The 25,039-nt window shown below is 41.7% G+C and overlaps 1 protein-coding gene across 5 annotated transcripts; it reads right to left on the bottom strand.

Annotated features, from left to right (window-relative positions):
* Positions 1–2,915: 2,915 nt before the first annotated feature.
* On the bottom strand, positions 2,916–23,670 carry tbc1d30 (TBC1 domain family, member 30). 5 transcript variants are annotated; one of them, XM_075471845.1, is made up of 15 exons: positions 22,884–23,670; positions 20,780–20,944; positions 13,327–13,388; positions 12,170–12,235; positions 11,503–11,628; positions 10,681–10,866; positions 10,452–10,521; positions 9,911–10,009; positions 9,545–9,713; positions 8,538–8,643; positions 8,342–8,448; positions 7,801–7,940; positions 6,971–7,186; positions 6,655–6,729; positions 2,916–5,212 (listed from the first exon to the last, which is right to left on the bottom strand). In XM_075471845.1, the coding sequence occupies exons 1-15, from the start codon at positions 23,392–23,394 to the stop codon at positions 3,969–3,971; spliced, it is 3,342 nt and encodes a 1,113-aa protein (XP_075327960.1). In that variant the 5' UTR covers positions 23,395–23,670; the 3' UTR covers positions 2,916–3,968. The 5 variants fall into 5 exon arrangements, with proteins under 5 accessions (XP_075327960.1, XP_075327961.1, XP_075327962.1 ...); XM_075471846.1 differs by lacking the exon at positions 6,655–6,729; XM_075471847.1 differs by lacking the exons at positions 20,780–20,944; positions 22,884–23,670 and adding an exon at positions 14,936–15,485.
* Positions 23,671–25,039: the final 1,369 nt, after the last annotated feature.

The raw sequence follows: 25,039 nt of genomic DNA, 5'->3' as shown, positions 1-25,039 counted from the left end.
TTGAAGTTTATTGCTCAGATTTCCTTGTATTCAGGCTTCAAGTGCACAGGAAAGCGCGACAGACATCATTAGGTAATAACTAGAAATACAAAATGAAAGTTGAACTGAAGAAACAGGAGATAAGTTTCACAGCGAGTCGGAGTCGCTCACAACGTAAGCAAAGTCGTATCTGCTCACAACCATCAACCAGTGTTTCTGAGGCTAAATTTGTGCGTTTCTTTGACATATTTGGGATGAAATGTTTGAAATAGTGCAAGCCAAACATAATTGGAGGGCGGATCGACAAATGAAATTAAAGCTGTTAAATGCAATTTGTGTTTTTATCGTCATTATAAAGTTCCTTGCCTCCTATTTATGCATATATATGTTTAAGTTTTCTACTGATATTCGTATGGAGAAAATCAGATGTCGCGACAAACTGCCAAAGACAACCGTCTACCATCTAATTGGAGAATTGAAAAACAAAAAAAAAGCGATAAACTGAATGTTTTGGGGATTTTGAAACTAAGTCTGGAGACGTTAGATTAGGCTCTGAGAAAACGTTGGACCCCTTTGTACAATCAAGGGAATCAAGAAAGGCGTCCAACAAATGAATGCATCATGAAAGAAATTTTTGTAGTCCTTTTAACTGTAGCAAGCTGTTGATTTGATGTTCAGTTTTTAAGTTTTCATAAAAGACACTGACACGTAGCAGTGAGAAAACAATGCAAATACAGCTGGTTTGGTTCCTTTTGCCCGTCCTTTTTACCCATGCCTTCCCGCTTAAAACGCCTAGAAAACCAGACTAATGAGCAAATTGTATTTCTCCAAAGCATTCATTTATTTGGAGCGATTACGTGCTCTTCACTGACATCAATCGGTCTCGTGATCAAAGATAACTTGTTGTGGGCGGTTGGTGGCGTAGTGGGTTGAGCGGCCGCCCCATGTGCAGAGGCTGCGGTCCTCGCTGCAGCTGGCCCCGGTTTGAGTCCCGCACTTGACGGCCCTTTGCTGCATGTCTTCCCCCTCTCTCTGCCCCCTGCTTCCTGTCTCTCTCCAACTGTCCTATCATTAAAGGCATAAAAAACCCCAAAAAATAAAAATGATAACTTGTTGTAGTGCTACTTTCTTTCGACAAATGATGCACAAATACAGCAACCATGTCATTGAATATCAGCCAACTTACCTTTGATGGGCTTCCTGCAAACTATATACAATGACACTTTTTCCAGAGCACTTGTTTGTATGTTTGTATATATTGTTTTTTATTGAGGCTGCCAATTTGCATTCTGCACATATTGTATTCAGTTACATATATTATTTTATGTTAGCTTTATTTTATTTTTATTTTAGTACATTCCTTCTGTACCATAACTGTTGCACAGCAATTTCCCTTGGGATAAATAAAGCTTCTTGAATCTTGAAAGGAAGCCGAGTGATAGAACAAACATTTTCAACATACGGGATTAGTGGTTTACCAAAAATAATATACTCAGGTATGAAGAGTAAAATTATGAACCTGACAAAGTAAGGTGTGTCTGACGTCATGCCTCCCCAAGAAGAATATACATTTTTTAAATAAACCCTTAAATGATGACATCTGGTGAAATTCCATTGCATTCTTTTTTTTTTTTTATTTGAGTTACTTTTCAAATGAAGGTGTTAACCCAAATGTATGAAGAGCTTATATTATAGTGTAGATTCAATAATAAAAAATTAAAAATGAACACCACAATCCTGCAAGAGTTCATGCTTCTCTTTTGCCGTTAATTTGTTGTTTAGCACATAATGCTAACCATTAGCCAATAATCTGTGGAAAACCTGGACTGTTACATCAACGGACAACACTTACCGTCGATTTGATGACATTTTTAACACGACTTTAAGACTCCATTGCCCAGCTGAAAGAAAAAAAATGTGACACAAACTTTACCCGTTTCACAGGTGCGGCCATTAGCGCTGAAAAGTTTTAAAGAAAGATGAAGGCCGGAAGTGGAATTCTTGTGCACTTCCGTTTGATATTTTTTTCTTAATAATGAATATTAATGAGTTATATTTGAGTTTTATGTTGTGTCACAAAGACAAGTGAGAAAATGAACTTGAGCCTACTTGCTTAAAAAACTGGTATGCCAAAAGCATTTCTCAAAGTATAGTCTGTTTTCCTTCCTATTCTTATGCTTATTTCTTTAAATCTGCTGAAATAATCAGTCAGTTCAAATTACTACCCGATGTGAGCAGAGCATGCGCACGCACACCGAGTCAGGTCAGAGTAGGAGAAACAATTGACTAAACAAAAAAAAAATTCTAAGTTTCAATCATCTCAATTTCCATATTGATTTCATTGTCAATTTAAACTTCATAGCCATCTGAAATTATTCACCAAGCAAGTAATCTTCCATTTCTGAACCTCCACTGCAGTGCATGTCCGCCGTTTTCCACATTTCCAAAATGAAATTCATTCATTTTCATTTACAGCTCCTGTTCTTTTTCATTTACTGCCCATCATCACCCATAAAATTACCCATAAACCTATAAAATAAAATTGCATTGAGTAACATTTGTGAAGAGTGATTAATGGCGGAGAAGCCATCCAATTTTTCTGTAGTCCAACCTTAATGAATGTTTGTCACTCCGGCTACATTGAGTAAAAACCACTACAAACACTGCCAGAAGCAAAAACTGGTGGTCAAAGTTTGGCTTATTTCTCTAAATACTGAATAATCACGGCAAATGCCTCAAGAGTAAATGCAAAAAAGCAGGGCTGATTTTTCCTTCAGCCCATGGCATGACTGAAAATACTGGGATTATTCCTTGTATTATTTTTTTAACCAAACTTAAGAGCATTTGAAGTCTAGTTAGAAGCAGCAGCTTTAAGAAAACCTTTTTCTTGTGGTTGGGACTATTCATGCTTGTGATCAACATTAAATGAGATACACTTAAAGTGCTGCACATGTTTATTTTATGTGAACACAGCTAGTAGAAGTATTGTTTTCTTTCTTCCTTGGCCTTATAAAGTGCCACATTTGGTACATTCCAGTTAACAATTTCTAAACAAAGACCTCATTGCCACATTTAACTTGGAGTTTGCATCCCAAGAGTCAAAACAAATTATGGCCAAGCTGGTCTTCAGTTAACATTTCCACTCACACTTGCAACATAACTTATGGAGACATTACATTCTGCATATTCAATCAGTGAAACACAGCATTCACATACAGAATGATTTTACAAGTCAAATTAAAAAAAAAAAAAAAAAAAAAAAAAAAAAAAAAGAAGTGCTTCAGGACATAATTGTAATTGGCAAGCTTTTGAGCAAATACAAAGTTGCTTTCTTTTTAATCATTCTTAGTTTACAGAATGTCTTAGGTATTGTTTTCTGTGTAGTTCAATACTTGGCATTTAAACAACTGAATGGCTACTTTGCAAACCAAAAAGAAAATATGAGTTTATGTTGTTGAATATGGTCCATTTAATTCAAGATGGTAGCATTTGTCCAGGTTCGATCGTCATGTTTTAGTCCAAGGAGAGTCCTTTGCTATTGAAGAGAAGCGTTTGCACAGCACATGTGCAAACATGAATTTGTCTCAGTCACGAAACTGTCACTGTCTTCAGCTCACTTTTTCTTATTTTCAGTAACAAGTCCTTCATGGTTAATTGGACCTACATAGGCCACTGTAAAGGGCTTGTAGCTGTCCCCAAACTCCTCAGATGTATGGTACCAGTGCAGCTGAAAAGACAATTTTAACATTTTCTTCATTTCAAAGTCAGCTACCTCTTTAAAGTTGGTCTGTAATGGCTTATGAATTTAAGGATTACTGAGCCGGAATAGTTCAGCACTTTCTCCACATATCTGAGCTTCACATTTCTAGACCTTTCGCTCTACTTCAAATGAGATAAAGGATGTTTGCTCAAACGTAGGAGGCAACATGGTGTAGCAGTAGATCCTTCTTATCATGGAACGTGTTTTCAGTTCAGATATGATCAGGTATTCATCGGCTCCCCGTCGTCCCAGCAGCACTACTGCGGTTGAGGCTGCGGCTGAGCTGAGGGAAGTGTACCATGGGTGTTCTGGATGTGGGTCCGTAAAGACCCAGGTTTCTGGCTGCGACAGATTTCCTGGGCTGCTTTACGCAGGGGAACGGGGAGAAGATCTGCTGTTTAGGAGTGGAGGCGGTTGATGAGAGTGCTGGGGTTGACGGGGACGAAGAGATATTTGACCTCGATGATGAAATGGAGCAGAGTGAAGGAGTGGAGGGGGAGCCGGTTTTGTAAAGGGTGGAGGAGGCAGGAAGAGACAGAGCAGATAAGCTATTGGCTGATGAAGAAGATGGGAGGCAGGACATGGAGCTTGGCGTTGGGGTGGATGCGAGTGTAGGAGAGAATGATGAAGATGCACCAGAAGAAGCTGATGAAGGAACAGGAGTGGGGGATGAACTTGGAGTGGAGGGTGTGGAAGAAGGGATGCAGGCGTTAGAGGAGAGCTGAGCGGGAGGTAGAGAGGGAAAGTGTCCGTCAGAGTCAGGGTGGCTTTCTGAAACCGAGAAGTCAGACTCCTTGTGCCTATTTGAGGGTGGAGGTGGAGGGAGCAGAGGGACAGGGGTTGCAGATTTAGACTCTGTTAGTTTGGGCTGTGTATCTGGGTTGTTGGGGCAAATCAGCTTTGTTTCATTTTCCAGGGCAAGGGAGTCCAGCTGCACCATCACGTCTTCAACTTTTGCCTCTTTCGTCACATCTGAACCCTGCTGAGCCTCTTCACACACTGAACTTGCACCAGAGGTATTGGGAGACGGAGGCCTAGAGGAGTCACTCCCCTCTGTCTGCCCATCATCTCCTTTCGTATCCTCGTTCTTCCTCTTCTCATCCTCCGACATAATTGATTCTCCCTCCTTGTCGTCCTTATCTTCCCTTTCTTCTGAGTCTCCAAAGCCAAGCTGTGCTCGAGCCCTTGCAATATTCCTCCTATGCTGCCGAACATGAGCACGCCAAGGAGAACCTGCGCTTCCTGGAGATCCAGTGCCGTTAGAGAGCTGCGAGCCACAGCGCTGCCTAGACGGGGACTCCTGACTGTGTGACAGGGAAGTACATTGGAACCCCGGTAGATCAGAAGTGCTATCAGATGTTGGTCTGAAGCTTCGGCAACCGTCACGTGGTTTCCGGCCCAGAAGGAGGTGGTTGATCACAGAACTGGAAGGATTGAGCTGGGAGGCGAGGACACGTGTGGCAGGACATTTGTCTGTAGGGAAGGAGATAGGTGAGGGTGCAGACATGAAAGCAGATTAAAGCAGGCTGATAACTGATGTCAGGTTTAGGTAACGGTTAACCACCACCAGTGTCTACACCCATGACAATGATTTTTTTCAGAGGCTGAGCAATGAGAGCCATCAGACACCAGAGGGCGTCCAGGGCTTTTGTTTTGTTTTTATTTAAAATGATTACTCCACTCAGCCACAGCAAAAGGTCATATTATACGATGATGACATTACTATGATCATCCCTTCTTCAATCACCAGTATTTTTGGCTTTTTCCAAAATCAAAAGTAAACCATGTGAATACAAACGAGACTTTATAAAAGCTGATTACTGTGCTTTAGAGAGCGTGTTGGCTCGCGTGATGATTAGTGTGCAAACATGCAAGCGAGTACTTGCACAGATGTTGGCAGCTAAGAGAGGAAAGCATCAAATCTCAGTGTAATACCGTTACACAAGTCGCACAGGTCATATCGCAGCGGGAGATTGGAGGAGAGCTCAGCCAGATTCAGAGTTTAATACTTGAAGGTTAGTAACAGCGGAAAAGATGCCGACAAAGAAAGCAAACGAATCCATTTGGAGACTTTTGTCACTGCAGAACATTTTGCTAAATAAAATATTAACCAATGATCTTTAGAACATAGGCACATATAAAGGCCTTCTGTTATTATCATCAAAGAAACTAGCACAGAAGTGTGACTTTCTTTTACTTTGTGTTAAAAATAAAAAAGCTTTTATATGTATAGTAGTGACAGCCGTCTCCAAATTAACACCCTGTTCTTCAAAACAATTCACACAGACAACAAGCATCTCATAAATGTAGGCCCGCTCAGTGACCATCTGTATGCACCTCTCTGCATTTTGACTACATGGCCCGATTTAGTCCATTTTGTCAGTGTCTATAGCTGTAGAACTTAAAAAGGATTAAAGACGTTTGAGCCAGGAGTTTTGTTAGATTTGCAAAAGCTTTGAAAGATTTCCAAGAGGGTACTCTGTGGTAAATCAGTGGTTCCAAGCTGGAGTTCCCATCCCCAAGGGGGCACCACAGATCACAGGGAGCGCAGGAACCTTTTCGCTGCAAAGAGATTTCAAAAGGTTTGATTTCCTACAACAAATTCCACAACAGATAAAACTGTGAGGTGGCACCGAGCATGCGTACGCATCAGCTGTGGACGCCAATAAAAGTTTTAGAGACGAGTCTTTTCTGCGTGCACATGAAGGCTCGGTGGCGGGAGGGAGGATGCAAAAAAAAATGTTGGGAACCACTGCTCGAGAGGACTTAAATAGACAAAAGCAGGTTTACAATGCCAGCTGCGTGGTTGCATTAGCCTTTTTTAATGCAATACAACTATCACATGACCACCGAATCACAAAAGACCCTCGAAAAGACCCAGAGCACTAGATGGCCTGCAGGTTCGACACAAGTACCGTCAGTGGGGTCGCTGTGTGTGTTGGAACTCTTCTGAAGCACCCCTGGACTTGTGGTCACTTCGGGTCCAGGTCCTACGAGTCACACAGCATCATCAAACATCTGGGTTTAAGAGAGTTTACGTTTCTGTCGCTCAGCTTTGTCATCATTTGCATCAAAGTGTTTGCTTTCATTAGTTCTTGTGAAAAAAAACTATCGAAGATTTCACCTCAAAATAGCTGGCCATCCTTCGTAAAACAAAAAAAAAAAACGTAAGAAAAGGCATTTCAATGAATGAACCTCACACGGTTATTATCGTTGGTAATCGCCTCTCACCTGTGCGTATGTAGAGTTGCATAGCCTGTTGCTGCTGCCGTCTCTTGATGCGTGTGTATTGCTTCTTTAGTGCATAGATGTCTGTGCTCATTCTCTCCATCATCATGCTGTTGATGGCTGCCTGATGCTCCGCCTTCGCAACTCCTCCCCCACCAGTTCCAGCGCCCACCGCTCCCGGGCTCAGCTCTGCAATGTTCCCCTGCTCCGTTCGCTGGTCTGGAAGGAAGAATACGGCACAAATCAAACTTTAGGTCAACTAAAAGCTCCTTTTCTTAATCATTTGCTTCCCCACTTCTGCTTTAATCGAGATCAGCAAACGCCTCGAGGCACTTAATGACGATAAGGCAAAAAGTCTCTTGATTGCTGTCTAAAGAAGATAACTACATCTCAGGCGTCTGTCTACAGTATGCGTGTGTGGACATAAAGCGCGTGCACTATATATTTAAGATGACTGAGGTTGTTTTGATGACGAGCAAGGGTTTGGCTCAGCACAGCAAATTGAGTCAGTTTTTCCTGTTCTTGTCTCTGAAGTCATTTTTCCCCCATTGTGACAACTGCCTCTTCAGATTGTAACCAGCGTTTTTAAACTAAATCCCTCAGGCTATCCGCAGTTTTCGCCCCCGTTTGTGCGAGTCGCTGAAGGAGGAGGAAGCTGGGATTTGTCTGGAGGAAACAGATCAGAGACTGTTTGTACTTGGACTGAAATTTAGGGCAGGACATGAGGATTTGGGGCGGTAGTTATTCCGGAGCCACTTGGCTCCTAACTGCACACTCTCTGTGGGTTAGTACTTAAATCCTGTGTGTGAGGTATTTAGTGCGTCTGTGCTGACCTTTGAGATGCCTCTGGTATCTCTGCAGCTCAGGAGCCAGTAGGCCACCCAGAGGCCCCAGACAACCTAGCGCCGTCACCGCAGAGTCTTCATCATCCATGTCGGCATCATCATCACTCTCCCAGCTGCCCGGACCACCGCTGGAATGAGGTTTAAATGATCATTACCAACCCTGCTAATAAGATATGCTCCCATTGGCCTTGAATCTACAGTTTTCTACCCCCAAGTAGTGAGTGGAAGATGAAAAATTGTATTCTATTGTATTTATAAAATGGCCAAAATTTCAAACAAATGAATACCTTAAAACTTCCCTTTGGTCTGTTATTTAAAAAAAAAAAAAAAGCATCCTCTGAAGTTTTAATGTTTAAAACTGGAAACAATTTTCACAGGAATTCTTTCTTCATAAAACATTTCACTCAACACTCAACCATGAAACAAAAGAAGGGAATTCAAAAGAAGTGTAATAACGTCAAAACACCACCCGGCATCTTTAAGGGAGGAGGAGAGATGTGGAGTGCTTACAAAACATTTTGGGACAAACCTTCCATTGGATTTTACTGAGGTAGGGAAAGGGGTGATGTTGTAGGTGTATTTCTCTCTCAGCTCAGCCAGCTGGGGGAAGGGAAACACCGCCATGGCGTAAACCTCCTAATAAAACAGAGAGGAGAGAGGTTGAGAGCGCTGATCTTTAACTGCATTTATAGAAAGGATTTAACATGTGTGCTGCCAGGTGGCACCTGCATGACTTCAGCTGGATCGATGAGGTTGTGCTCCAGCATCTCCTGAGTGAGACAACCCATTGTGCTGTAAAACTCATCTGCTGACTGGCAATACTCAATCCTCCTGGATGGGAATGAAGGAAAAAGGCAGGCGGTGGTTATTAAATAGTGACAGGAGTTAGAGGAAAAGAGGAGCAAAGGTAGAGAATACAATGTAGGGGAAACATTGCACAGATCAAGTGCTGGACAGGACTGTTTTCTTCCATATTATGTGTTAAAGACGTCTTGCTTTAATTTTTTTCTTGATTTTCTTTGTTGACTTAATCATTGTGGTTAAAATGAGCTGAAAACCAGAGCTGATGTCCCACCAGCACACACACACTTTATAACCTGACCGCCTGCAGCACTGTTAAAAAACTTTCTCCTCCTGCAAGATCTGGGTCAGGTTCCAGGGGATCCTAATCCCAATGCAGTCCTATAGTTTGTCCCTCGTGGTTTACCGTAGTAACAAGATGATGCAACATGTTGGGGCAGCGAGGGGGGGGGCAGATGACAGCATTTTATGGTAATAAAGTAACAGTGCTGTTCTCCAAGGCCTTCACATAATAGCATTTAATCCCTTTTCTTTAAAAGCAAATGATCTGTTTTAATGTCTTATCTTAAGGTTTTTTCTTTTGTGATTCATGTTGATAAGTTTTAGTCTTTCTTATTCTAATTATTTAATGTTTTACCTTGGTGTTTTAAGTTTTTTAATTCCCTTTTGTTACATTTATTCTTCTTGTTCTTTTTTTCCTTTTTTTAATGTGAAGCACATTGAATTGCACTTGTGTCTGAAATGCGCTATATAAATAAACTTGACTTGACTTGACAGTATCTCTCATTTTCATGCTATTCTTTGACAATCCCTAAAATACCTTTCAGAAAAAGCATTCGCCTGTACATGCCAACATAAAATATCGGTGACCCGCACTTTTTTTCTTCAGGTTTTTCCACACTAGCAGTAATTAAAGCAAGGATCTACATACTCTCCCAATCTCTCCCAGATGGCGAGAGCGACCCGAAACAGCATCTCCGACCCTTCAAAGAAAACCGAGTCCCAGATCTTCAGAACGGTGGGCGCCGGCAGGCAGGTGGCAAACATGGTCAAAAACCACTGCATAGTGAAAACGTTGGTGAGCGGAGGCTCGTAGCTGCCTTAAAGAGAACGAAACATAGCATTTATCATATTAGGCAAGTTATTCCGACATGTAAACTCCCACTTTATCTATAGGGACAAGCTTTGGGGGGTTTATGCCTGCTGAATTCATAAAAGGATTACAGACACTCACATTTTCTTAAACATATACTACCATACTACTATACAATAATACCACCAGCATAGTGAAACGTACCTCCAGCATCTCGATTGGCTGCTTTCTGAAGGTAGTGGAGGTGCTGCGACAGTCTGGGCAGCTTTAGACGCAGCAGATCTCTGAAAACCGCCATGTCCACTGACAGGAAGAGACGTCAGAGGGGAGGACATTCAACACGACAAAGGTGAAGCTGTTTAAGTCTGTAATTCTAATCAGCTTGTTTTGATAAAACCTCAGGGCACAACTTCCACATCTTTTAACCTTTTAAACTCTTAAATACAAAACTTCTATAATTGTTTTCATCATTACTGAATCAGAACTGTGTTTTTATTGATCGTTTGATCAGTATTTTGCTCTGAAAAATGTTTGAAAAATACTAAAAAGAGCCACAGTTTGTTCGATGAAGATTATCAACTGGCTTTTCTCATGTATCCAGAAAGTATATATTCTATCACAGATGGGCAACAAAGTCCAAGCTGTTTTGTACAGATTTTAGTCTGAATGTCTTTCATCTTAACCAGGATTGTCTTCAGGCTAAAATGCATCAAACTCAGGTTTTTGTGTGTTTGTGAGAGTTTACCTGACAATGCACGCAGGTTGTTGGCAAAATAACTGTCTGGCAGCACCTTGTCAATCAGATAGATCATCACCTGATAATGGAAGAATGTAAGGGAAACAAACAGCTCAATTTCATTAAATGGTAATAAAGGAACATGACTAATCCATCAGCAATGTCTCCTTTTTAAAGCGGAATACACAAAACCTTTAGGTAAATCATATTTAATTGGTGTTACTGTGTGTGTGTATACCTTAAGTGCATCACTCTCATTGCCCTCTGTAACTTCCAGTATAAGAGCAGCCAGTACGTTGAATCCTTGGCAGTAACCTACAGTTTTATTCCAGCGTGCATATGCCAGCAGCACTCTCTTCAGCACCACCCTGTCCTGCTCCCCCTCCTGGCCACAATAAGAACTGCAGCCTGTTCGGTGCAGGTCCTGTGGATGAGATGAGATTTTTTTTTTCCATCATAACCTTGAGCTTAAACGAAAATATATATATACACATATGTGTTAGGATTCAATGCAGTCAAAGGAGAGTGGAGAAAACAGAATGAAGTAGAGGAGTTGGCTTTGCACTGACGGAGGAGGCCTTTATTCCGCCAGATGTCTGAGTCACCGAGTGTTTCCATGATGCACTCATCCTGCTCTGACGCTTAAAAGCAAACATCTTCTACCAAACACTGCGCCCTCACGCTCGTGTAAGCTTTCAAAGGACACAAGATATGACCATAGATGGTTCAATAAAAAAGGGTTATTTTGTGTAAAATGGTTTGTGTCTTAAGCTAATTTGTGAGCATCTGTGACGTGTTGAGATCAAAGCGACGTAGCTCAGAGTCAATGTCACCGTCCTTGTATTGTTTTAAAATGAAGAACATCAACATCAGTTACGCTGCTTCCTGCTGTTCATTTTTGGTTTGGTTTTATTTGTTTGTGTTGGTTTTAATCTACATTCTGAACCAGGCTGAGGCACACCGCTACCGAGTCAGGACACACAAAAAGGCTCAAGCATTCATCTGAACACAAATTCGTGTAATTTCCCAACCCTCCAACACAAAAACACAGTCTGGTTACCTTGACGATTTGAATGCCGAGGGAGTCATCGTCTGGGTTGCTGCGCTCGTTGAAAGCAAAACGAAGCGTCTTCTCCCAGTCGATAGAGATGCTGTGCAGGTACTGGTCTGCTAGTGTTAGCCAAACCTGAGCAAAGACATCAGCAGCTGATATACTGAGATCCATGCAGGGTTTTCATTTGGGGAGGGATTTAAAAAAAAAGAACATTTAAACAGTTTCTCTTTTTAAAATATTCTCAGGTTTTAATTCCCTCCAGCAGTTCTGCCAGAGGCCTGCTGCTCATGGTGACTCTTGGTTTTGGTTCAGGCAAGAGATAAGATTTCATTGCTCATCTCTGCTGATGAGATCAAAGCAATCACTTCCATTTCCTCACTCTCGGGTCTCAAGAGATGCACTTTGGATGTAAGAGGAATGGAGAATTACTGGCAAAGTGTCTCTTAATATTGATCCTTCAGATTATGCCACATGTCTCAAAACTGTAAAACTTTTCTTAAAGGATAACAACAACAAAGAAGACTTATTTATCTGGAATAAAATAAGTGGTTTCTTTTGCTCAAAACCAAGAGGGTTCAAAACACAGACAGACGAGTGTATAAACTGTTTTTGTTCATAGATGACAGCACTACACCAAGGAGAACGTGCGTTGTGATTAACAAAAGTTGCATACCCTTTTTCTCCATTCCTTTGGGATCCCGGTAGGAAGCCTTGCAACAGCTTTGAGGGCATCATACCACTGATGAAAAGAAAGACAAACAGTTTTTGGTACCCTTTTAATTGATCCACAATTAATTATTTTGTCTCCATCATCCAGTAATCAGAAGTTAAAACATTCACAAGCCAGTTTCCAAGAAAGTCAGCAAGTTAAATCACATGAACCGCAAATAACGTAAACTCAAAATTCAACCCAATATGAACTGGAGTGACATGCGCAACATTTCGAGCCTTGAGCTCCGCGCACATCGTATCAATATTTGCCAGAGTTTGAAGTTTTCCATAAAAAAAAAACTATAAAGTTTTAAAAGGCTGGCTCAAAAGAAGGCTTAGGTCTGAATTTACTGACTGTTATGCAAGAGGCTCCAGAAAATACAGGCTGATGCTTCCATAACCATCTGGATTATTAACTACCTGACAAACAGACCACAGCTTTTTCTTTTTCTTTTTTTTTTTGAAGGGTTGTGTTGCACAGCAACAACACAGGGGACTGTACTCTCATAATTTCTCTTCCCTCTGTACACCTCAGACTTCAACTCAGAGTCCTGTCATCAGCAGAATGACTCTGCAGTTTTTGTGTGTACCAGTGATGGACAAGAGGCTGCGTACAGGGAACGGGTCGGCCACTTTGTGCCATGGTGTGGAAACAATCACCTCATCTTGAGTGTAAACCAGACAACCAGACAATTGCGGGTTTTATGAGGACCTTTTAAGGAATCTTTGGTCCTTCGATGTCTAAACCAAGATATCTTCCATAAGTCTGCGGTGGAGAGTAGAATGCTGTGCAGCAGCATCAGAGCCAGAGACTCAACCAAACTGAATAAAGCAATAAAGAAGGATGGCTCTGTGCTGGGGAATGCTCTGGAGCCCCTGGAGCTGACTGTGCAAAGAAGAATGCTGCACAAGGCTCCTTCAACCGCTGTGATAAGGGTCACTGCAGCCCACAGCAGTAGTCTTATACAATAAGTATTATTCAAAATTACTGTTCGTATTCTGGAATGTCTTCAGACCACAGTTAACAAAAACAACAAAGCTGTATCAAGGGCAATTTCCCAGGATCGTGTTTAAAGTGAACCTAACTGACTTACAATGGAGCCCATTTTCAGCACTCACCTGCTGGAAGCCATTCTTTCCCAGGGAGGGCTCAATGGTAAACTTCAGCCTTGTGTCCACACCTAAAAAACAAACAAAAGCCTGATTAGAGTTGCTTTCAGGGACAATTAAGATGACCGCTTTAACGTAGACGTGCTACATTTTCGGGACGATGTGTTTATCAGGGATTTATTATGGCATGATCTCGATAGAGGAAGTCAAGCTTCGAACTTAAGATTCAGCTTAATGATGAGTCAGCTTTATGTTTTTTTTTTTTTTTTTTTAGCCCAGTTAATCACTAAACTTCAAACCTCCAAAACCAACACGTCTTCGGGTTCATATGACTATAAATGCGGGCTACAGCTGAGATAAATGTTGGGTTTGCTGTCTGCAGGTGAACACTTGGCAGAGTCACGGTGAGTCGCTGTCCACTCCTTTGTGGTGCTGAATCCGCGTTTCAATCTCCGCTCCAGCGGCTGGACATTAGTGTAAAAACCCCTTCGCACGAACACCCGGCCTAAACTTCTCGAAAGAACATTGAGTCCTACAGACTTACCCCCCACCCCCCATCCCCAAACCCGACGACCGAGCGGAAATTAAATTTTGATCTGAAGTTAAGAGGGAAGGTCTTGACATGTGACGGGCCGACAGCTCCGACTGCCGCCATTTCTCTTTCCCGTTTCCACCCAGCTCGACCTCCAGAGGAAAGCTGGCTCTCGCTCTCGGCTGCGGCTCGTTCTGAAATCAGTTTCTAAGACGATAAACCGAAAGGAAAAAGTGATTTTGACCTGCGTGGCCCGCTTCTGTCGTTCTCCCTTGCGCCATTCTGGACGAGCGCCGGTTCGCTGAGCGGCTTCCTCGCGGCGCTGCTGGAGAGGATTAGGACGGGAAACCCTCCTACTTCCCGGTTACAGATTAATCCAACACAGCCGACAAGAAAAAACGGGTGTTTGTCTTAGACTGGCCGCATCGGTGCGGTCAATTCACGAGAGTGGAAACAGGAGGAGAAGAAAGCAAAGAAGGAAGTTTCCTCAGTTCACATTTACACAAAACAGAGCTTAAACTAAAGGACACTTCAATTAAAATACGCTGTTAGAGTGTAGGCTATTTTAAGCCCGCAAATGGTCAGGACAGTGGTCCCAATCAAAGCCCCCTCCAACAACAGTGGCTCATTCATTTCAGCACCAGTGTGGACAAGACGCGGCCTAAAATGAGTAACTTTTACGAGATATAACATTACTTGTCAACATATCAAACATGATAAAAAAAAAAAATGGAGAAGAGATCTCAGGCACAACTGTCTGAGGTGTCTGGTGAAAGAGATGTGCGACACATCCAGTGTGCAGTCCGGATTTGACGATGGTGAACTCGGACTTTTTATTTAAGAGCCAGAACTTTCACTAATCTAAGGTATAATATCCTTAAACAGGCCAGTGGTCACCAACAGCAGAGTACAGCTGAAACATAAAACGATACATATCATATCAATGAATTTAGAGAATGAGTTGCATGGCTACTGCACAAGATAATATCTTATCTGCGCTGTGCCTCCTTGTTTAACAGCTTTTTCTCCATACAGCCATTAGAAAATGCGTGTCAGCCGCAGGCGTGACTTTGCTTGTTGGATCACCTGGCTCTAAGGTGCAGAGCAGCCGGGGTGCGCTCCTGGATATGCCGTTCCGCTTCTTCAGAACGTTGCTGATGACACTGCCGACCCCTCCCGAGCCCTGCTGCCGCTGCTTCGCGCCCGCCCTCGGCCTCCTGCCGGCGGTGGGGAGCCGCTCCTGCCTCATCTCGCAATCGTGTCGTTTCAAAAGACACAATCACCTGATCGTTTGGTCACGCATCTTAAAAATTCTTCCTTGTCGGCTTAAAACAGTAAGCAGAAACGCATTCTTACGATCAGACACGCTGCCGTTCCTCCGATTGTTCTCCAAGTCGTCAAATTATTAATCGATTACACTAACGTCTCCAATCTTTTCCGGTGATGCCTTCTGTTTCCGTGTTATGCCCGAAGACACCTTAGCCTATAAGTCATCCATCTACTGATACGAACATCCAGGAGGACGCGTTCAAAGATATTATGAGAAGCGGTAAAAAAAAAAAATAATAATAATAACCGACCGGCTGAGGAGGAAGGAGCGGTTCCTGCTGCTGGTGGTCAGTAATGCTGCTGATGTTGCACACCTCATCCTCCTCCGGTTTAGCGTCACCAGGAGGAGGTGCAAGGGGCAGAGAGATGCAGTAGGATGGAGAGAGATGGAGAGGAGATAATAGGATGAGGTAATGGTGGAGAAGAAAGTGTGGATGGCATTTTGTTCCCTCATCGCAGCTTGAGATTTCACACGCAGCTGGGATTCAGGAGGAAGTGTCGAGAAATGAGAATTTCCTTAACGTTTGCTACATCTGTCCATTAAATTAATGGTTTGAAATGACAAAAAAAAAAAAAAAAAATTAATCACCACTTGTTGGATTTTCAGTCAACTTTTTTTTTTTTTAAATGTTCATAGAACATACCTAAAAAAAAAAAGTGTCTTCTTATAAAATTGTAATCTTTCAGAGTCCCCGAAATGGTTACACGCACAAGTTCAATGATGCAAATGAGTCTGCCGTCAAAAGGCAAGGTGATCCAAGAGACGGACTGAAGGAAATGGATTCAACTGTCAGCTGCTCCACGTGGAAGTTGGAACCTAACTGACGAAGAGTGTTGCCTTTCATCACGGAAGCCCTCAAAGAATTCAAGGTGTCAGAAAAGATGGAGGAGGTGCAACAAGGTATCAACTGGGGTTTACTTTTGTTTAGGGCTCCACTACTTCTGGAAATGAAAAGAAAAACAACAACAGTTCTACCTTTTTGAGGTATGCTTTAAAAAGCCAGAGTGTGTCATATATGCTCATTTCATTGTTTGTTACTAAAATAAAAAGAGCTGAATGAAGTAAAGTGATTCCATCATTTTCAGTTGTTGCAATTACTAATCATTTGCGGATGTGTATCATCAGAATTGTAACTAACACTTTAGTCAGCTGATTAAAGTCAAACCAGCGTAGGTAAACCTGGAAATATGAATTAACGGGTAAAAGAGCGTTCATTTCATCAAAGCAGATCCTAGAAAACTTGGTTGAAAGACCTCACTTTAAAGAAGCTAGAACAAGTAGCCGCCTGCTTTGTTTGAGAGAAAACTTTAAATCAAAATTTTATTCTATGGCGCTCCATCTCTCACCAAAGGAAAAGGACATTGTTGCCCTATTAAATGGAAGAAAATAACAGGTGGTCCTTTTTCATGAACGGAAACACAGCTACGCTCCTTGTTAGTGACATGTTCAGGACTGCACCACATGTTTTTAACAAGTACTTTCAACAAGTACCTCTGTACTTATACTGCTCTGCCCGCAGTCCACCGGTACAATCTAAGCATTGGAGTGTGGAATACGTTTCTGCAGCCAATAAGAAAAATATATATCATATTCCCTGCTGTGTCTTTATTGGTGCTCCAAACTCATTATTTTTATATGGCAGTGATCTCTTATTCCCAATAATGATCTAGTGAAGGAATGCTTTAAACTTCCTCCTCCTTTCTCTTCGTTTTGCTCCTTCCGTGCTTCCCAGACATCTCCACCAACTTTCTGCTGCTTAGATGCTAAAAAAGTACCAGAAATGCAACTGAAATCCCAGAAGGAGTAACACTACCATTAAAAAAAAAAAAAAAAAATACATTTTCTTTTAAGTTAAAGACAGCAGCGATAAATCCTGACAAGTTATGTGGCAAAGAAATATTACATTTGTGGGAGGAAAAAAAACAAACAACAAACATTCTCAATTTGTGTTTCGTAAGACTCTGAATCGATTCACAATTTGAAAAATGTTATTGTTATGAAGGCATTTCCTTCCTTTTGGCAAAGTTGATCTCCCACCTCCATACATTATTAGATATAAGTGGTGATGATGCATGAAAAACCTACATAAACAAATAAAAGACAGAGAAATAACATAAAAGGAGGTCAAGCAAGGATGGATAAGGTTTCACCTTTGCAACCACTTCATAACATTTGTTACGTATATCTACTTATTTGACTAATTTTGTATGACCTTTTATCTTGGTATCATCTATATGGAAATCTAAACAATTGGGCCTGTTTTTGTCAGTTATAAAACATCCTGATCTGAAATTGAAGAAATTTTAATTAGTTTTTCTGCACTTATAGTTCTAGTCTGTAACAACACTGTCATAAAAACAAATTTCAGTGTGAGCCCTGCACATGTACTGCCATACAAATTCATTTATTGTCGTGTTGAGACATAGTTGTGAGCTCCCAAGTATTCCAGAGCAGTTTCAAGGCTGGGAAAGCCTTCTCAAAAAGTCAGAGGCACATAGTTTTAAGGTATCAAACTTCTCTAGCGTTGCTTTAAATAGTCTTGTTAAACATGCAGTATGTGCTCTTGGGCCACTTCAAGAGACATGTTACAGCCCAAACACTGTTTTCAAAAGCTGTAGTAGCTGTTGCAAGAGTTGCAACGTTGCTTAGTGATATCCAACTTCCAGAGCAACGGTTAAGCTCTGGAATGTTTGGCGGACACAGCGGGCGTTCCTTCGCCCAAGTCCCTAACTGTGTTGTCGAGGCAGCAGTTTGCCAGTCAGTGTCTGCTTAAGTTAACAATCAGAGTTGGTAGTTTAATGAAAATGGAGCAGCAAGACATTCAGGAGGCAGTTCGTCACATCTTCAATAAAAGGCAAATGTTTGAGCTAGGGCTGCACAATTAATCGAATTTTAATCAAAATCGCGATTTTGGCCGCGACGATTATGAAAAATGAAAATCGCGATTTTTTTATTTATATATATATAATTTTTTTTTTACATTTATTTTCTTAATGCGGGTTCAGTTGCATTATACACTAGCATGCAAGCATTTAACCAGTAGTCCGCCAACAACCAGGGGGCGAACATGGACCTATTCGTTACGCCGCCTAACTGATCCACAAGTAAGTTAAGCACGCAGCTCCTCACTAGTGCAGCCACCAGTGGTGTCAAGTTCAAGTGGTGAGAGCAGAGTAGTAGTGATTTAAGGGAAGACAAAACTGGTGGTGAGGATGATATAAATGGCCGAGAGCCAAGCTGAAGCTGCGGCAGAAGGTAAGCCCACAGCCGGTCTCTCTGGTGAGAAGGACGAGCTCGTCCCTCGAAGGGGCTCAATTTCGGCTGTGTGGAGCTACTTCGGATTCAGGGCTAGCGATGTCCAACAAAAGCAGGTGTTGTGCAAAGACTGTGCAATAATAATTGCATTTCAGTTTTATTTTGTTTTATTCCTTACATAGTACATTCTTAGCTAGATTTCATTTCGTGATTTTAAATTACATTCTGCACTGAATATTGTTTTTTTTTTTTGTTGAAAAAAGTGCAATAAAATTCAGTTGTTCATTGTTGTTCCATAATCCTGATTAATAATCGTGATTTCAATTATGATCCAAATAATCGTGATTATGATTTTTTCCATAATCGTGCAGCCCTAGTTTGAGCACACTTTGGATTCTATAATTCTATAATGCAGCAAGTGGGGCTGAAATCTTCATTTCTTGATAAGCCTCTATGATTAAGTTAGTCCTTTAACATAAACTATTACTATACATTACAGAGTACACAGTAGCCTACAATTTCTTTCACATACTGAAATCTACCCTGATTTCTTTCACCGGCCCACGTCCAGCCTCCTACAGGCTGGAAGAGCGACTGCATCAAGGTGGAAAAATATTGATAGCTCACAGCGATGCTGTGAAGGGGAAGAGCGTCTCTCCTTTCACTTTGAAAGACGTTGTTCATACACTACAGATCTCGTTACTGCTTTATGAAGGCTAGCCACAAATTCAACATGGCAGACTCACCAGGTGCTGGCAATCGCTCATCAACCATCCAGGTCCACATATAAAGGCGCTCCTTCCTGGGCTCTACCTGTTCGTCAGCAAGCTGCATCCCACCACCTCCCCATCTCCACCCGATGTCTCAAGTCCTCGACATCTCCTTCCTTCGTATGACTCCGCCACCAGGTTCGGGTCCCAAGGGGGGGAAGATATTCAGCATCTATCTCCCTATGCCGGACTTGCAAGCTCACAGCGGTTCAGCTTGCATGTCCTCCGCCGGGGCCCGAGCGCCAAAGAAATATTGACAATAAACCTTGCAATTGTCTCCCTATCTCTCCGTGTGAGTCTCTCCAGGTTGAAATGCCACTGTTGATTCATTCACTAGATTTACTAAACGCTCTTACTGTTTGTCGTTGAGGATGGTGTGAGGTGAGAGGCGCGCTGAGGTATGACACAGTATGACTGTTAAGACTTCTTTTTCAATGATGAAATATTTTATATACTGCGAGGAAAAAGAAATGACTCGTGACCGATTCTTTCAGTGAAAGGTGACACACGATTAAACACCTCATATTAAAGGCAACACGTTGGTGTTAAAGTGTTTTGTTAGCAGAATCTGCAAATAAAGCTCTGATGCGCACTGAAAAATGGTAAAAAAAAAAAAAGAAAAAAAGAAAGTCTGTTTCAATTCACAGTTCATGACAAAGTCAAACTAAAGTGAGCTGATTCCTGTCATTCTACAGTGAAAAGTCAAGTAGTTTGTGAGTTACAGATCATATCTGCATCTAAAACCATGATTAAACACCTCATATTAAAGGCAACAGAGCCGAAAAAAAACCCAACACCTTGCGAGCCAACATGATAAATGTTGAAACGGTCCCCCGTTCCAAATGGGGGAAAAAAAGTACATAGACTTATAATTCATAAGTCGTGTTTAATTCGGTTGCCCATCGAGATGGAAAACGAACTGTAAATCCCCTCTGATCCTCCTTTTTGTACTTTCTTTAAAATGATAAATTAGAGATGTGACTTTTTAGGGTTCATCTCATGTAGAAGTTCAGATGCCGGCTCTTGAAAGCGTCTGCTGGAAAGTAATCCCATTAGCGGGAGGATTTGGTCCCATTGTTGCTCTAATTCCAGCTAAGTTCCTGATGTGTACAATCAAGAAAGAGGATTTCCAATGTCACGTACTGTAAATAACATTCTAAGAGGAGGATTAAGTTTGCAATATTTGCAGCCGAAATAAAAAAACAAAATTCTCCAGTCACGTGCTTTTAAAGGTCCCTTACATAAAAGGTCATTCAATATAACGGCTTTAGTGGCAGTTTTGAGCGGATATGAAAATAAGCTTCCCGACTCCCCCTGCAGTCTATTTAGGAAATACGAGACGGTGCTTTTCATGCTACATGTGAGTTAGAAGACATGTAGCAAGGCTTCAAAAGGTTCAGGGCTTTGCAAATGCAACTCATGTTGTGAGGTTTGCACACCAACTCATCAAATAACTACACAGAGACGCATTTCTAAATCTGATTTTTGAGGTAAGTCATATTAAAGTATAAGCTGGAGAGTAGACGCAGCATTTGTCCTGTCTGTTGTTAAATAAGACGGACAATGTAATCTTACGTCGCTTTTGTGAGACAGCCTGAAGGCACGCTGTGACGATGTCGTAGTTCTTCTGCAGTTTGCGATCAAGTCGGTCCCGTCTCCTGAGCTGGCGAATCAGCTTGGCCGACTGCAGGGCTGAGCGATACTTCACCTCCTGGATTATTGATTGAAGCTCTTCTGGGGCTGAAACGACAACCATAAAGAAAATAATTAAATAAAAGACGACAACAATGGAAATCAATCACGTTAACCAGTCCTGATAACACGGCAAAGTTTCCCAGACTCTATTCCATGATGTTTTGTTCTAATTATATGGTGACACTTCAATAAAAAAAAAAAAAAAAAAAATCAGCGTTTCCCAGAGAAATATCACAAACAAGCTCAAACAGCACAGTAACACACAGTTTATCCACAAAACTGCAAATACAAACGTGCTAAATAATGCTCCACTTTTCACAAAAGAGTGCATCTGCCCTAAATTATTATTGACTAATCTGGACTCACAGGTGACGTCTGCTTTCTACTGATAAACCAGAATATCACACTCATTAGTCTGTTTTTCAGCGCTGCAGGCAAAGAGGAAATGAAAACCAGAACAGTTGCTCCACATGAACGTGTCCCCCCTCAGTAGAGATGTTACCTTTCAAATCCTATTTTTCTCTCAAAGTCACACAGATCAGAAGGAGAACCTCGGGACTGCTGTCATCATTGTTTTGTTGTTGCCCTGGACTCCAAACTAATGAGGAGCGTTAAAATTTTAGGACAACTTCAGTTACCTGAACCCCTCATGTTTGACCAAAAAGGTTTTTTTTCAGAATCTGACACCATTTTGTGGTCCAATTTTCAAACTAAATCAGTAAAAATCAACTAAGCCTGCACCGTTAACCAGCATGACTTTTACTAACTAGCAGTGGCGATGTAGGTTTAGCATTTGGTCATGGGTAGTAAAAAAGGGCCGAGCCATGATTTCAGACATTAATCTTTCAGTGTTCTTAAAACCACAACCTTTGTGGTTAGTTTGCGGGGGTCCTCACAAGCGAACGGCCTCAGTGCAAGCATGAACCTCACGACATGGCGTGCAAACTCACGTTAGGGACGTTATGTTCACCAAACACTAAGCTCTAACCGAAAGTGTTAGAAGAGACTTTTTTTGGCTGCTCTTCCAGGACATTATCGGAACATTTCCTCTTCCTGAGCAGCAGTCCTCTGCATTGTTCCAAGTGTCAAAGGCCCGCCTGCGTTTACTTTAGGATTCCACTTTAAAAGAGGAAACATGCCAAACGGCAATAACATGCTGGTTAAGGCAACACTGTAGAAAATGGTGACACGAGCTGGCATTCCTGTTCTCAAAAATTCAGCTTCAACAAAAAAATAAACAATAATAACTTACATCTGAGCACATGGAACACTTACAGAAAAGCAAGCTGCATCTCTTGACTTAAAGAATGCAATCTACAGACGTTTTTTTTTTTTTTTGTATCGACTGTGGGGAATCTGAAAATAGTAAACAGCAAAATCATTCCCCAACCCAAAGACATGTGTTCTCAGGGCGAGTCTCACATTATCGAACGCCTCCTGGTGTTTAATATTCTCATATATCAATGAACCTAGTGAGGTTACACCATTAAATAGAGACAAACTGTGACGACGGTCTCTCAGAACAAACATTTAGAAATCCTGATGGGTGTTTTGTGTCTAAAGGAGGGTCAACTTTTAACCTTTATGGTTTTTATGTCATCTGTAAGTCTGCAGCTGAGACTCTGGAACCTTGTTGTGTTCAGTTTCCTCTCTGTGCAGCCAGATGGCTTATTAACACGACTCAAACCACTCTTAATGCTTTAGAGCAGCTAAACTCGCAAAGTTAATGAGACAGAAAGTGTATCCTGCTGTAGAAGAGTGTTGATTATTGTTATCTCCCTGCAGAGCAGCATTCCAAAGTTTTATCTTTTGCAGTGGGAGCTCTTACTAACCTGTTATGCGTGTTGCGTTTAGCATTTCGGTTATTGACTGTATAAGTAAGACAAGTAACAGATAGAAGCTCCTCGTGTAGTAACAGTCTTTGACCAGCATGTCTCATATCAAAAATGTCTGTCCTAAACTGAAGGAAACAGCCATTCCCCACCTTTCTGAGCCAGATAGTTCATCTGGTGCCTCCTGGTGTGCTTCTCTTGGAGCTCCTGGAGAAAGCTGGACCCGGAGTTACTGCGGCCCAGGAAGGCATCTGATCCGGACGCCTCTGTGGAGCTGTCCCAGCTGTCCACATTCCTCCTGCTCCCTCCACTGCACGTCTCATAAAGCTCCACCAGCAGGCAGTCCACGATAGAAATCCTCCCTTTAACTCCATCTCCCAGGGATTCGGAGTCACTGTCACCGACCGTGTTGGTTCTTAGGGTGGCAGTAACGGCGCCAGGCGGGGCTGATTGCTCGCTGGAGAACTCCTGCTCTCCCGGAGATGATGATGTGTCATTTGGTGACTCGGCGTGGCTCGTCCACTGCTGAAATCCGGAAAAGTCCTCTCGCAGGGAAGCGGCAGAGTTGACATAAACACCGCTCTCGTCTTCGGAACACACGCCACCGTCGCATATGCCAACTTCTAGAAGTTCACTCCTGTTTAATGTCAGCTTCGACGCCATTTTTTTTTATTTTTTTTTATTAACGGATAACTAGCTAATTTACCTCTCTGGTGCTGATTGTTTTTCTATGCGTGAGTTGTCATTTCTCTCTGGACAACACAGGTGAAGTTGCAAAGTTTTCTTTGAGCGCTTCGAAGAGGATGGTCTTCCTGGAGCGCTCCATTTCTCACCTCCGAAAGGTGGAGACTGGTCTGATCCCTTTTAATTTTCTTCCTTTGTATTCCGGACTCGAATTCCCTGTCCCCCCCGCTCCAGGACGACACAATGGGCCAGCCCACTTTAACTTCTTTATGGCTGCAAAACTTTCTTCAAGTCGCGCGACAGGTGCAGCAGGTGTCTCGAGCTGCTGGGTTGACCAATCACAAACAAGTCGAAAAAAAAATGAACCAATCCGCTTCTTCATTTAAGGATGACTCTTTACCGAACGGAAATTTGTAACATATTTTAAACAAACAGGACAAATGACAGTTAAACTCTACTACATGGCGTATTTATAAAATTTTTTATTGTTGATTATGTTTTTCTTGTCCATGTTTTGCATTTTTGAAAAAGGGCTAAGGAATAGTTCTTAGAAACCTCCTCAAACTTTAACTGTAAACACTGAAACACAAAGTTAGTGAACTTATGATCAAGTAAATTAATTTAGAAAAAAAAAGCTCAAATTCAGCCATTATCAATCATGTTTTTCTTTGCTGGATACTTTGGTTAATTGCCTAATGGGACTTTCACGAATTATGTTACTTATGGAAAATAACACTTGAACATCTACTGCATTGCTTTTTTTTTATATATATATATAAATGTAATGTATCATTGTCATACAAAGTTTATCTATTGTTGCTTACTTTTGAGGGCAATATCAATATAGATATCAAATTCAAACAAAATAAAATTAATTTGTCAAAGCAATATATTGGCCAATACCCAGCCAGCATGTCCATGTGGGGCCCATGAGGTTTAAATTTGGACGGCAGATAAGGGTCCCAAGTGGGTTTGTCCGCAGTTTCCACGGTGGCCCCACCTGTGTTTGCCCATATGGGTTTCAAACTGCTACTTGAAGGGTTAGGGGTCAGGGTTGCCCTAAGCCTTAAATTATTCCAAAGGCAATACAGATAAACACATCACACAAAGTAAAAGAATGACACATTCACATTCAAATTGGCTAAATGCAAAGTTCAACTAAAGCCACACAGCAACTTATGGACAAACACAGGTGGGGCCACCGTGGAAAGAAAAATATACAGCCCTGATTCCAGAGAAGTTGGGTTTCTGTGGAAAACAAATAAAAACTTTCTTCTAATCGTCACACAGCTCAAAAGCCGGCACACAGGACATCTGTGCTGGTGGACGTCCAGTCTTTTGTTGAGTCAAGGCTCCGATACTTGCTCTGATTCCCTTCCTTCTTTACCTACCATGACCAGAAATATCTCCTCCCACCGTCTTAACATCCAGTCCCTGCATGTTCACGGGGATAATAAACATATAAACGCTGTACTTCTGTATCCTTTTTTAAAAGTTTTAATAAAGAGTCTAAATAATGAACATTTTATTTGTATTCACCATTCACAACTTTTTTTTTTGGAAAAGGGGTTGGCAGGTTTATCAGCCAAGACCAAAGAAAGCTGTATTTAAAACTGAATGCAAT

This window comes from Odontesthes bonariensis, chromosome 8 (genome assembly GCF_027942865.1).
Source record: "Odontesthes bonariensis isolate fOdoBon6 chromosome 8, fOdoBon6.hap1, whole genome shotgun sequence".
Taxonomy (NCBI): Eukaryota; Metazoa; Chordata; class Actinopteri; order Atheriniformes; family Atherinopsidae; genus Odontesthes; species Odontesthes bonariensis.
The sequence above is the reverse complement of the archived record's forward strand: the minus strand, read 5'-3'. Positions and strand labels throughout refer to the sequence as shown.

Coding starts and splice junctions, on each gene's coding strand:
- tbc1d30 (XM_075471845.1), bottom strand. CDS start 23,394: ATGGCGTCGAAGCTGACATTAAACAGGAGTGAACTTCTAGAAGTTGGC. Junction 20,945..22,883: donor GAACTATCTGGCTCAGAAAG/GTGGGGAATGGC, acceptor TTGTCGTTTCAG/CCCCAGAAGAGCTTCAATCA. Junction 8,449..8,537: donor ATCCAGCTGAAGTCATGCAG/GTGCCACCTGGC, acceptor CTGTTTTATTAG/GAGGTTTACGCCATGGCGGT.